This window comes from Plutella xylostella, chromosome 18 (assembly GCF_932276165.1).
Source record: "Plutella xylostella chromosome 18, ilPluXylo3.1, whole genome shotgun sequence".
Lineage (NCBI taxonomy): Eukaryota > Metazoa > Arthropoda > Insecta > Lepidoptera > Plutellidae > Plutella > Plutella xylostella.
The window spans coordinates 5,476,144-5,491,260 of record NC_063998.1 but is presented as its reverse complement, the minus strand read 5'-3'; the positions used below and the strand labels follow the sequence as shown (position 1 = coordinate 5,491,260).

The following is a 15,117-nucleotide window of genomic DNA, read 5'->3' as shown; positions in this document are numbered from 1 at the left end:
GTTAAAAGAAAGTATACATTTGTTTATAATTAATACCTTTGGAACGGAATCCACCGTCATTGACAGAACATGCACTAAACATTGGACAATAATAACAGGTTTTATGGACATTACCGATTTTAATGGCTGCCTTTAATAACAGCTTGTGTTCTTATGTGTATTCATATTGGTGCCATATACTTAGGTATGTACTGCGTTACTTACATAATAATGCAATTGTATAGAGTAGGCTGACTGAGATTTCCATCAAAAGGCGAATCCTAACCTACAAAAGAAGGATATGCGGTTTTCAGCAGTCTAAAAATAAACTGTGGTCCAGATATTTAATATGCAGCTACAGTGAGTTCCTATTCTAGTGATCGCGAGTGCTGAGTGCTGCACCGATCATGCGGCGAAACCGTTCAATTAGTCTCGGGACGTGCAATTAGGTTCCCGCAAAAAGCGCATGAACACGAAAATAAACCCCCACCCCACTCCATTCCACCTAACCCGTTTACTGGCATGTTTGTATTGCGCCACAAATAAAGGTGACGCCGTTTAATTAAAAATAATAGGGGTTGCTGCCTGGATACGGGATTAAACTGTCGGGGATTTTCGGTAATAGCGATCAAAATTAATAATGTGTTTAATCTAATAATACATAAGGAACATTATAAGTAACATTATGGTTAAAACGACGACCTTATAACAAGTAATTTAAAATAATTATTTGATAAGCCAAAACAAGTCCGGTAGCTTTACGCTCCTGTATGTTTTGTCCGGCTCATTATACCGCTCGCGTGTGGAAAGCATACTTCGCCTCAGACCACACGGGAGACGCCGCTTCTGTGACTAATCACCGAATGGGACCCGTAATTGTTATTATGTACGGACGTTACAATGAACGCTTTTGATTCTGGAACCTTTTGTTGCGTAGGAGTATTCTCTCATGAACGTTCTGTGAACCGATTTCGTGAATAAACTCGTCATCTGAATTGATTACTCTTTCTGAAAACCGTTGACCCGGAACATGAGAACAGATTTATCTCGGCCGCGGATTGCTGTTGTGAGGAGGCAATGACCTGTTAAGTAATATAAAACTAGTGCTGATACAGCCTATTTTCAGTGATAATTTGAAACAAAGGCCGGGCAGCGAGCCAAACTGCGCAGACAATGGTATATAAGCATACTTGAGGGCTGAGCAATCTAAAAAGTAATGAAATTATTGATTGACTACCTACATAATTAAATCAAAACCAGTCAACTGTAAGTAAGTACCAAACTGAAGAGATAATTGTATGGCTTTAGATGAAATGATGCCACATGGGAATGTGGAGTGCTTCCTTCCATAGTTGTTTCATTTATTCCACTATTGGCAAACGTATCGCTGAGCGCGGGGCTACATGCTCGTAATAATAACAACAGTCCTATATGTCAGGGGGGCTTCACTATATATGACGAAAAATAAAATTTCAGAGCGATGCCCCGCGGGCCACGATTCTATCTCGTTGTATTAAATGACATCTCTCGTTAGTTCGTTTTTCGTCAGTATAGAGTAACCCTTCAGGTCCCCGAGCCGGCCGGCTGCGGCTGGCGTCTATATTCCTAGACCAGAGAAAACGCGCAAATCATGAACTAGTTCGTCTGAACAATATATTCGCTTTTCTTTCTATTCTATTCCGCGTATCCAGTTTCATCAGTCTTAATATTTGCATAAACACATTTCTTATTTACTCAGCTGCTGTAATCATTCGAAACATACTTATGTAGATTTGGCACGTTTTAGCGAGCCTCAATCGTTCCGATCTCTATGTGCATATATGAACCTTTTCGATCATAGCTATAAAATAAAAGTCACACAATTTATAAGGATTGTATCGGAAACGGAGACAAAGTGAACAAGCCATACACCGAAGTACCTACCGGTAACCGATGCGATAGAGTTTTTTTTCAATAGAGACCACCAACCAACGAATTACAATTAATATTAGGTAAAAAAAGCCATGGGATATCCTTTTGAATTGAATGAATGTAGATTTTTTCATAATCATAAACGAACTAGAAAAATAGATCTTTAATCTTAATTTAATCTAGGTAAGTACATCAAACAAATATAAAGGTTAAATAATCCTTTGGTACTTATGAAATAACATAATTTAATATGATTAGTTGATTTGATTACCAACACAGACTATGAATGAATAAACATCAAAAGCGTTTACTGGTTAAATTTCAAATTAAATTACAATAAATTAGAATTAAACCTAGATAAATGATAACATCATTTACCGGGTCATTGGAATCTAAACGTTAGATACGGCGCGCGATAAAATCATGAAACGGACCTATCGGAATGAATGTAAAGTGGAATTTGAATTCTCTGTTTTAAATTTATTATTTATCCGGTTTATAGAAGCTCTATTTTTATATCTATCTAAATATCAGTGAGCAAGTAAATACTTTACAAAGGGTAGCAGATGGGAATCCTGTTAGATGGACCCTTCGTCACTTTATATTACATTTACCTACCTGGGTAGGTATCTATTAAAACTAACAAACTATTTCGCTGTAAGTACCTAATTGATCGATAAATCGTAGCTGGCTGTTGCGCGACTCGTGATTGGAATGTCTCGGTTCAAAGATCTCCACCAATAATTCAGTCAATTAACTTAATATTAAAGTAAGTGACTTGCATTTCTTACTGTATTAACTAAACTAAAATAGAATTGAAGCCGTTGAGTTTAATAAATAGATATAAATCCAGAAATACTGGCACGTAGATACCAATAGAATGTTCACTATTTTGGGAAAAACAGAGGCGCCAATTTAAATAAACCTAGATGGTATGCTAGTAGGCGAGCTCAACTACATTTTGGCAAAAAAACAAGAAGACACAAAAATAGATGGAGTCTGCATAACAAAGGTTGTGGGTGAGATTAGATTCGTGATTCGAGCGTCCTCGGCCGCCTCTGTTACTCCGGGAACACCCGGGCACTCCCGACCCGGGAACACTCGGCCCGGGCACTCTCGGCCGGCGGACTGCGGGCTTTTGTCAACTGTAATTGCTTTTTTATAACGGCCACTGGACACTCGTTCCCACGGGCGGCCAACCGAAAACAACCACAACGCAATCGAGTAGATCCAATATTTATTTATTGGCGTTGTCCAATAAATATATCCAGTAATGAAGCCATTAAGATATGTCCGCGGGATTATGCAAAGATCATAAATTAAACAATTACATTCGCGCCTTGTTTTTGTTTCTATTTGAATAATCGGCCGGCGAGTTCCGCGAGCGATACTCTGGCAGAGTTCATTATTTTGTAGGAAAAAAATTGGCGCGTTGTATTCGCGGTCACCGACCCGAGTTAGATGAAATAGCTCGAGGTGTGTTTTTGTCGCTTTTTTTCTTCATGTGAGCGTGCGTTACCCTCTCCGCGGTCGCTGTTGTTGCTCAAACACACAATTTAGTTACCGTAAGTAGGAACTTCACCAGCTAATAGCTGGAGCTAGACGACAGAGACCCCGTGGGCGGCGCTATTATTATCCCATTTGACACGTGGCCAAGCAAAAGAGCACATGTTTACTTTAAAAATACTCGATAAATTGCGATAAATTCGAGTGTACAAAACTGTTTGATGTGATCGTCAAAACATCTCACTCCGTGCTGTAACGAATGTCATAAACTCGAGTTAAACAAATCGTAGATTATAAAAACAATTTTGTTAGCTTATTTCGGGAAGTGTTTCCAAAAAATAATGTAGAAGCGGAACAAATTACGCGGTGTCTGTTCGTTCGATTTTATGCTTCGATTTGTCTCCGTGGTTCGTGAGCGAATTTGTTATTACGCGGCTGACACGGAGGCGGTCTTAACTTGGAGCGGCGTAGATCGCGCTCGGTACTCGTAACATCCGTCTACCTTTTATTTATTGCTAATAAATGTACTCTAGAAGATCCTGCAGGTGTTTTATATAATATTATTGAAATTGGTTTTGTAAGTAATTGAAAACGCGGCCTCGTGTAAACAAAACGGCCACGGAATCCTGCAGGTTTCCATAAATCCATTAACAGTTTTAATAACGAGCTATAAAAGTGGCCGTGTGTTATAGCGGTATTCAATTGCGACCTTTCAGCGGAAGGTTCGCTCGTATAAAGGCGCGATATGAAGTACAAATAAAACAACAAATCGCTCTCTTATTCATGAATAATCGATACGTGACGTATGATCGCATCCTGTTTGCATCTCTGTTGTTCCTTGGTGGCACGACAGGGACGGGGCGAGTGCTGTGATTGTGAACTAAGTGGTGCTCCCCCACTGACCTTGCAGCGGCGAGGGTTGCTCGGAGCCCCGATGAAAGCACAGATTGACGTCACTCCGCGTTGCAATATTATCATTATCATTTATGTATGAATGTTGGTGCTATGAATCGCGGTCGTATTTTGCTAAGTGACGTATTAGTGCGCTGGGGGCGGCGGGTGTTTTTAACCGACTTCGAAAAAGGAGGAGGTTCTCAATTCGTCTGTATGTATGTTTTTTTTTTTTTTTTATGTATGTTCATCGATTACTCAGCCATTTATGGACCGATTTTGAAAATTCTTTTTTTGATGTATTGGGTTGAGCTCAGGGGTGGTCCCATTTTTTTTTCAGAATTTTATTCCACCCCCAAGGGTGGGTAAAGGGGTAAAAACAGGGGTATAAATTTCCATTTTGGGCACTTATCAACCGATTCTTATGAAATTTATAACGTAAATATTGTTATTATAACAAAAAGATATGATGGTGACCTTGAGCTGATCTGATGATGGAAACGGAAGGCAGTCAAGGGAACTCCTCAACGGTATATAGCAACTACCTCGTGTTTGGGCTCGAATGATTCGTATTAACGAGTAGGACATATTGGTATCATTTGCATCTTACTTTTGATTGATAATTATTGCAAATAAACTAAAAATAACAAAATAAAATAATAATTTTAAAAAAATTAAAAACCGACTTCAAAAAACCACTAAAACGTAAGAAATAATTTAAGGTTTAGACCAATCCTAGGTCACAGTATAAATATACCTAAGCAGGTACTGTTCTTTTTTGAAGTTGGTGCCATATTTCTTCAGATTAACTGCTTTGTCACTGCACCAACATCAAAAAAGAACAGTACCTGCTTAGGTATATTTATACTGTGACCTAGGATTGGTCTAAACCTTAAATTATTTCTTACGTTTTAGTGGTTTTTTGAAGTCGGTTTTTAATTTTTTTAATGTTACATAATAAACAAAGCAGAGTTTTAGTAATTTGGATTCTTGGAACAAATAAGATTGGTAAGTTAGTAAATTGCAGCAAGATTTGTAAGTAAGTAGAGTAGATCCACAATATTTATGTAGATACCTACCTAGGCGTTATCAATGTGTGTTCATTGCAATGAGGTCAAGGCTGAGATATTAATTTAATATCGAATAGCTAACATTTTTAATGCTTAGTTATGCTCATCGAATTCGGATTATTACGAAGATGGAGTCATAATGTGTTTTTTTGCCTGAATAATAATACATACCTACTGTACATAGCTAAGTGATCAACGATAGAAATAGGTAGGTAGGTACCTACCAACAAATTGAAAGTTTAATAGCGGATTAAATTGACTGCAATAAATAGGTCACGGATATTAATTGATATTATTTGAGAAGGAGAAATAGAGAAGCTTCTGTAAGCAACGAATGCAAAACCAACAGTAATTCCGATTAGATAGTGAACCTGTAGGAATTTGGGTTAGTCAGGGACAATGCCCTAATTGGACCAACTAAAATTCCCACAAAATAATTCACTTCAACTATAGGTACTCGACTGCGCACTACAGACTATATTCCCCTGTCAACAACATCGAGGTATCTGTGTTAACGTGTCGTCGGAATTGAGGCCGCCGACAGCCAAATTTGAATCCTATTCGCTGGCGATGAATAGCTGGATTAAACGAAATAAAGCTAAAACAAAGACGCTTTGTTTGATGAACAGTCGCCGCGCCGCCGTGTCATTGCTATTGAAGTTGATTCAATTATTGCTTTGGAAGGCTGACAAATGCATGCAATGTATTCGATATTTATATTTTCAAACCTATGTAAAGGCTATATGGATTTGCAGTAGCTGAGATTTTCTAGATAATATTACTTATTACTTTTCAATTTAGTAGAAATAAATACAGAATACTTACAAAAAAAGTTAGGATCTAAGCTGGAAACTTGATAGGTGCGATAGAAAATAATAATTGTATATCAGACCATAATTAAATGTGCCCCACCTTGGACTGGAATGCTACATTATCCCTTTAAGTATCTTGGGTATTCTACCACAGACATATCTAGGTATTGTAAGTAATATAAGTATGCTCTTTGATTTTTAATACTTAATAAAGTAGGTAAAAAACGATTAAGTATTTATTTATTTAATCCACAATAAAAAAATATAATAACATTGATAACTAGGCTTAATAATTGTACCTATATTTTGCGGTCCAAATTCGGCTGTTTTATTTTGATGTTGCTGTTGATAATTGATAATAGCACATCATGTCATTAAGAATGAAGCTTAAACAACAAGCTAAGAAATGTAGGTATAAGGTAGGAATCATAATATTCATGACTTTCGTGAGGCTTTTAAAGTAGTGTACTAATCCAGTTAAGATCAATAAATCGGCGCTTTATCGTATGAAGCAGTTGGCAACAGAATATTTAAGCCTTAGGTAGTTTCCACCAGCTTGTCGAGCAAGAAAAAAATACATTATGATTCTAGTCCCGCCTTGAAGTGGCAAATCTGAGATCGAACTTGAATTTTAAAAAGCTTACGAGTATTTAAGGTGTCGATGGCATGCCATGTGTGTAGTTGATTATTGGCACCCAAGAGTTTGTAGTAAATGCACATTTATAGCCCAAGCACAAGAAATAGAGTTTAGAATGTACATATCATATTCGCTTACTATAGCAGTATAATAACATTATAATCATATTATTATAATATTTTTGAGTATAAGGCCAATAAAAGCTAATAGTTATTAGAGCTGTTACTGAAAATTCCAGGAAAAGTGAAAATACCCTACATTTCTGCAAACCGCTGTAGCGCGAGGGCGGGATTTTCAGGAAATCGTGAGTTTACACGTGTTGCGTCATAGAGCCGTATATCGCATGCAATTAAATACTAATTTAGTACATAAAGTAATTTATTAACAACTTTATCAGTCAAATCTGCTAAATATTTTAACTTGTGAATCGGCGAAGTCACGTGACTGATGAAAAATACATTCAAAGTTCCAGTTAAGATCAATAAATCGGCGCTTTATCGTATGAAGCAGTTGGCAACAGAATATTTAAGCCTTAGGTAGTTTCCACCAGCTTGTCGAGCAAGAAAAAAATACATTATGATTCTAGTCCCGCCTTGAAGTGGCGAATCTGAGATCGAACTTGAATTTTAAAAAGCTTACGAGTATTTAAGGTGTCGATGGCATGCCATGTGTGTAGTTGATTATTGGCACCCAAGAGTTTGTAGTAAATGCACATTTATAGCCCAAGCACAAGAAATAGAGTTTAGAATGTACATATCATATTCGCTTACTATAGCAGTATAATAACATTATAATCATATTATTATAATATTTTTGAGTATAAGGCCAATAAAAGCTAATAGTTATTAGAGCTGTTACTGAAAATTCCAGGAAAAGTGAAAATACCCTACATTTCTGCAAACCGCTGTAGCGCGAGGGCGGGATTTTCAGGAAATCGTGAGTTTACACGTGTTGCGTCATAGAGCCGTATATCGCATGCAATTAAATACTAATTTAGTACATAAAGTAATTTATTAACAACTTTATCAGTCAAATCTGCTAAATATTTTAACTTGTGAATCGGCGAAGTCACGTGACTGATGAAAAATACATTCAAAATTTTTATGATTTTTTAAACGATCTTACGGTTCCCATCGGACCCACTTGTCCGGCCCTTGAGTCCACAACATTGTTTTTCGTGGCCGTCCCATGGCTCGTCGGTGCAGTAATGAGTGAGACTGGGTCAACGGGTCGTTCCGCACGGCTGGCCCGCATCGGGACGTCGGCGTGTCGCTCCCTTCGACCCACATGCTACGGGTAATGGATTTACTATTATGTTAACTAAACTTGGGTTTTTACATACTCTACTTTGATGATTTGCGTCTTAAAGATATATTAATATTTCTCATTATATAAGCTAATTTTGCTTGATAAGGAGGTTTTGTAATGAAAATTTATAATATACCTACATAGGTAATGGAACGTCATAATAACATCGTGTACTTTACATTTTATACTACTTAACTAGTTACTAGACTTTTCAAGTTTGCAGATTTACGTCCATTATTCAAACAATATCTGAATATGGCTGAAGTTCAATTAAACAACAAAATATACAGTAATTATCTATACCCAAATAAGTAACGAAATATCACGTAGGTACTAATCAATTAATGGTGTTTACCAAATTAGAATATAAAAGATTACTGGGCCAACCGCCGCTTTATTGTTCGATAGCCGCCTAATTGATATCAAAGCCTTTGGTCAATCATTAAGGGGTAAGGTTACGTGAGATGAAAAGGTTGGGATAGGGCTTGTTGCGTAAAACCTTTGTTTCTGTCAACAGGTTGACACAGATATTTGGATCTTCTAAAAATAGTTTAGGTAGTTTCGTAAATTTAGAATTCATAAAACTTTACACCAAGTAGTGTAAGAAAAAAGTAAAAAAAAACATAACCCTCCTCCTTCGGCAGTCGGGTAACAAATGAACACTGCTTCATTTCATGTCAAAGCAAAGAAACGAGTTTTTAGTATAGTCGTATTTTCACCTAACAACAAGGATCCGTCGCGATGAACGCGGAATCGTAAATAGGGCGTTCATAAAAATACAGCTGTATTCTAAATTCAAGTTGCCATAAATATTTAAGCGAATGTGCCAGTGATTTTGTAGGACAAAGCCGAGTGTATTGAGAGTGACGTACTTGATTGCCGTGTTGTAGGTCACACCGCTGAGATAAACACTAGGTCTGATCTTGTTCCGGCGTCATATTCGTGCGTCTTATTGCCTACCAACTATTATTACTAGAATAATTGATAACTATAGTTTTTGCATGTAAGTAGTCATTTGAGTCATAGATTCTTCATCATTTAAATGGGTACTACGTCGTACGTATCACAAATATTCATAGTGTATGACGTTATAGAGAAATGAACCAATTAAGTATTATAACAAAAAAGGTCACAATAAACAGCACATAATTCTGAGTGCGTATAAAATATAAGTATTAATCGCACGATAATCGTCGCATCCCTTGCGTTTATTCATCATGGTACCCTTCCCTACTTGGCGGTTGAATGATGTGAATAATGTAATATGGGAACACATTGGTGACTTGGGATTGCCGAGACCGACTCGACCACTTTAGTTGGCCCAGTAATCTTTTATATTCTAATTTGGTAAACACCATTAATTGATTAGTACCTACGTGATATTTCGTTACTTATTTGGGTATAGATAATTACTGTATATTTTGTTGTTTAATTGAACTTCAGCCATATTCAGATATTGTTTGAATAATGGACGTAAATCTGCAAACTTGAAAAGTCTAGTAACTAGTTAAGTAGTATAAAATGTAAAGTACACGATGTTATTATGACGTTCCATTACCTATGTAGGTATATTATAAATTTTCATTACAAAACCTCCTTATCAAGCAAAATTAGCTTATATAATGAGAAATATTAATATATCTTTAAGACGCAAATCATCAAAGTAGAGTATGTAAAAACCCAAGTTTAGTTAACATAATAGTAAATCCATTACCCGTAGCATGTGGGTCGAAGGGAGCGACACGCCGACGTCCCGATGCGGGCCAGCCGTGCGGAACGACCCGTTGACCCAGTCTCACTCATTACTGCACCGACGAGCCATGGGACGGCCACGAAAAACAATGTTGTGGACTCAAGGGCCGGACAAGTGGGTCCGATGGGAACCGTAAGATCGTTTAAAAAATCATAAAAATTTTGAATGTATTTTTCATCAGTCACGTGACTTCGCCGATTCACAAGTTAAAATATTTAGCAGATTAAATAGTTGGTAGGTACCTAGTGTAGCACTTAATCTCACTGCACGAAATAAATCAGAAAAGTCGATAGACTAGAGTGCACAAATAGAATTAGAATCGAGAATGTTACTTCAACTTGAATATCAGCTCTAAACTTAAAACCTGTGAATTTTTCAACACATAATACAGTTTGCAAAGCTTTTGAAATGGCGGTGTAGCGTGAACGAGTAAATTCTGCCTTCCACCGTCGAAAAGTAAAGCGCTTTTACGGAGAACGTAACGCGTGAATAAATGCCGACAAAACTAAGCTAAAATTACAAGTTTCACGAAAACAAAGCGACTTTCATTCCACCATTTTCGTTAATTCGGCGAGCGTACAAAACCTAGTTCCTGTCAAAAATGTTCTCGGCTTTGCAGTTTTAACATGGTTTAAACTGAAATATTTCTTTAAACAGGGCTTAAAATTATTGTTGTAGTCTGGTTTAAAAATGTTTTGAAAATATCTAGGACAAAAGTCAAAGCTAGTGCTCTAAATTTCATGTCGGCACTTAAAAGGTTTGCATATTTTAGACCGTATCAATACGAAATGTATGTATTTTACGGTTGTTAGCTTTATTTTTATGTTACTCACCATGTGGCCAAACAGTAGCCAGGGGGTCACACAGGGTGCATGGCGTCGGCTTACCTGGAACAGATAATAATAAAATGTAAATAGAAATAAGTATGACTCCAATAAAAGGGTTATTTATCCAAAAAAATACCAATGTTGGCCATGTATTTTTATTACCAGTAATCAAAGAATTTGGAAGCGATTAGTTCAATCCTAAGCATATAACATGTAATGGAATAACTGGAAATGAGTAAAGCACGTGTTTAGTGACGTGTGGTGTCAGCGCCGAGCCGGTTGTCACGGCAATAAATAATTCAAAGCCTCAACCCCACTCGATCGAGGCGAATAAATAAACGGCTTTCAACATTGTTCTTCCATTCGCAGATTTTTAAAATACTTTCCTAGTTTTTGCTTTAAAATAACATGTTGAGAGTTGAACAAACATTTTCTGAAGCCATACAAATACATTTTTCTAAGGTTCTTTAACGCATACCTTGTTTTGAGCGAAGTTTTGGAGTTCTCAAAGTTAATGTATTATTTTAGGAACATTGTTCTTATATGGGTACAAACATTTTAAAATCAGTCAGTAACACAGAATAATTTAACTTGTAAAAGAGTTAAAAGTATCTGAATAAATTCCTACTTACATCAATTGCTACCTTATTCACTAAAGGCGGAAAGGCGAGGGTTAACGATGCACTTGAAAGGTAGCATACATAGGGTTTAATTGGCCGCACTGTAATGCATTTACGAGTACAATTCGAAACACAATGTACGAGAGGTAAGTGGAACAAGTTGGGTCCCAGAATGGTGCCCTGTGGAGCTCTGCAGCGTGACGCAGTCATCGCGTCAATTACATAGGATGCTTCCTTCGGTAGCCCCGCTTTGTGTTGCAGTCATTTGGATGTGTGCGACTCTTTTTATTTGAAGAAATTTTTTACTTTACTTTCGTTTGCATTTTTGTTATAAAATCAAAACCAAGCGAAACCTAAGCTGATTTGTATAAGGTAGTACTTTCTACAGTTCTTGTAGAACAAGATAGTGTTAAATGGATTTTACAGTCAGCAACAGAGTTGTGGGTAACTGTGGTGTACATTAATATCAATACATTACAGGTTAATACTTCAACTTAGTATATTATACGTAGTAACGACATAATAAAGTATAGTAAACGTGAATAAATAGGCCGCGACAGGAATAGATTACGAGTGAACATCGCATAATACAAGGTAGAGCCCGATGTGATGGGAGAAACATCACAGGAAGACGGCAAATTAAAATACATATTTACAGAACATTTATCGACACAATCCTATTTCTGAGATCTGTTATGATAAGTTCAGCATATAAAAACCACGCATACTCGCGATCGCGAAGGCATTACATTATTAAAAACGGCATTAATGCCTTTATATCTTCTATAAAAGACACTCTTGCATGTTGTACTTATCAGATTATACTTTCAAATTAAATTACAATGATCCATAAAAGCGGATGACTGAGGGAATGGAAATACATTTTGTAGCCATTTGAATGTTGTGTGTGGACAAAAAGTAAGCGTGTGTTCACACTAGTCCACCAAGTGAGTATTTTATTTAGCCTGTTATGGTTTGAAGGGGGACTTCGTAAGGGCCACGGCTGAGTGATCATTGTTTTACTTAACTTTTTTATAGCCAAGCCCTTCCTACAGTGACGTGTCGAGGGGCTGTCGGCCCGCACAGTTTCAAATTAAAGTTTGGTTCATGCTATATTTAGTGAACTCAGATGGGTTTGAATCAATAAAATGCTTTTTATAAGGATTTAGTGGATTATGGATTATACGGCTAAGGCTTAATTACTTGTTTGTTTACCCTTTAACTTATTATTTTGCCGTAACTTTCGGAGTAGGTAATTATATCAACCATGCAATTTTTGCTTTTATTTGGTAGATAAATAATATGTGTGTACCACTTGCCGTCTCAACTTTCTGTTGCAATTGCAAAGCTAACGTTGTAGGAGTTTAGGTATGTATGTCATCATAACGATATACGTGATATTGATTAATAATATAATATTAATAATACAGATACAGGTCTAAATACGACTGAAAATTTCTAATCCGAAAGTAGAAACTTTCTTCTAAACCTGCCAAAATACTTACAAAAACTCTTCCGAAGTAAAGTCGGTACATAATATGTAATGTAAAGTGTCGTGTTTTGCAACCCTAGGGTTTACCTAGTGGAAATAAAATGCAATATAGTGCAACTTTGACTCATGCAAATCAAGATGACTGTAAGAAGTAAGAACGGAACAAAGTAGGTACTACGACGCTGCAGGGTGCTGAATAAATGATTTGTTTCTTTTTTCTTAAACTAATTTCTAGAATTAAAAGACGTAAGAAATTTTAAAGAAAGAAAAAAAAGATGTTAAGAACAAAAAAAAACAATACAGTTCACTCAGACATATATTTTTTAAATCCACAAAGTAAATCCAACGAAGATTTCTTAATAACTCCCATTCAGTACAATTTCTCTAACAAAACATCTAAATAAACGTGCCTACAACACAAAGGGAAAAAGAAACACGTTGCAACAACACGTAGGCAGCCCGGCTATTCTCGAAAAGTCTGGAAGCTTCGGAAGGATCGTACTACACTCGAGCGTTCTCGCGGCGAATACTGCGAGTGTGCCCGAGAGGCGGCCTTAATGTGGGCTGCTTGCCTGTCCGCAACAAGAGGCGGCTTAACTTGGATCGGAAAAGCCCGGGTGTGTGTATGAATCTTTTCATTTTTAAATGTGGTGTATTCTGTAACAAAGTATCTATGTACTAAAATCATTGTTTTTCTTATTTACTTTTCTATTTGTACTATATTAGTACCTAACTATACCTTGATCTTTAATTCGGCGGAATTCTGACAGTTATCTACTTTTGACATGTCAGAGATCACAAACCTTTTTTGGCTGAGCCCTTTTTTCAATACGAGTCTGGAGGGCCACTACCAAAATCAAACGAACGAACGAACAAGAGCTCGGCTCTATCTCGTTGTATTAAGCGTGCCGATTGCGTGACAATTCTTGTTCGTTCGTTCGTCGATTTAGAGAGTGACCCCCCTGACCCCTGAACATCTAAGTCTAAACTACTCTATGCATTTTATTTGTTAGTGAATGTAGATGACTGCGACATATCCATTTTATTAAGTGCGTCGCTCCAAATTAAAAGGGGATTTACCTACGGTGAGTAATAATTACGTCCCTTTACATCACAAAAATAATATACTTATTTAAAGTATAAATTAATAAATAAAGAAAAAAATATTTTTTTTATTAAAATATCTAATCGATTATTAAATAATAATAAAAGCGGTGGTAGCTCAGTCGTGATAGTGAATACATGAAACAATCTTAAAAATATGTGGTTTTATGTTTAATAATCTAACAAGTAGGTACAATGTATACCATCGCTCTTAAGGTGAAGGAAAACATCGTGAGGAAACCTGCATATCTAGATTTAGCAAATCTAGATAATATGTGAACCCACCAACCCGCAGTGGACCAGCGTGGTGGGAAATGGTCCAAGCTTAGGAAGGCCGTTTAGACCTTGGGGATATGCACAAAGGTTCCACTTGAGAGAGCCAGGTGCAGGTACTTACATCCCCAAAGAGAATAGAATAGAATATCTAATCATTATTAATACTAACCGATTATGATGAAACTTAGACTGCTCAATGTAAGCCATTAAAAAAAAATTAGTGGCAGTCGGTTCAATTGTTTCGGAGATATGCGTGGACAAACATTATAAACATACATACATCTATAAAATTTTGCAAGTATATTTGTTTGTTGTGCAGTTCCAATAATCTTACATAAGTAGGTACATACGAGTATGTACCGAATAGAGAATCTTTTTTTGAAATCGATTAAAAAGGTTTACTATCCCTGAATTTAGTAGGAAGTGATGCCAGCTAAAGAATAAAATAAAGTAATTAATATGAATTCGATACATTATCTGTCATTTTATTTTTTTATTGCCCAGAAATGGATCCAAATTTTTCCTTTTTTCGGTTAAGAGCTTTTTAAGTAACATCACTTTTGAAATGTCAGAATTCCGTCGAATTAAAGATCCAGGTATAATACAAATTGCAAAAAATACAAATTTGGTAAATTATTTAAATTTTCTAATCCATATTATTATCTAGGTAATCCATCTATTCTACCTACGACTTTTTAGTGCTTTACATAGGCGTAGGGATTTTGGTACGTTAATGTTCTAGATTGTTCACCACCCTTGTGCCCTATGTGTGTGTACCTATCTGTATAAAGGGAAGTTTGGATTAGGTGAGTCATCGGGGGTGAGTAGATGACGTCATAGTATTAAACAGATGACAGTGTAACTGAGCAGAGCCTCCCTAAGCAAAGCTCAACAACTTGAAATCCTATCTTGATAAATGACACGGTGACAA

General features: G+C 36.5%; 1 protein-coding gene across 4 annotated transcripts in view; it reads right to left on the bottom strand.

Moving 5' to 3' along the window:
• The window catches only part of LOC105385703, a 131,142-nt gene that overhangs the window by 12,803 nt on the left and 103,222 nt on the right, over positions 1–15,117 (bottom strand). For 3 of the 4 annotated variants that reach the window (XM_048627275.1, XM_048627276.1, XM_048627277.1), the window contains exon 5: positions 10,701–10,754. The exons of the other annotated variant lie outside the window; for it this stretch is intronic. In XM_048627275.1, the coding sequence (XP_048483232.1) occupies positions 10,701–10,754 (54 nt within the window). The remainder of the gene's footprint in view (positions 1–10,700; positions 10,755–15,117) is intronic. 4 annotated transcript variants of the gene reach the window in all.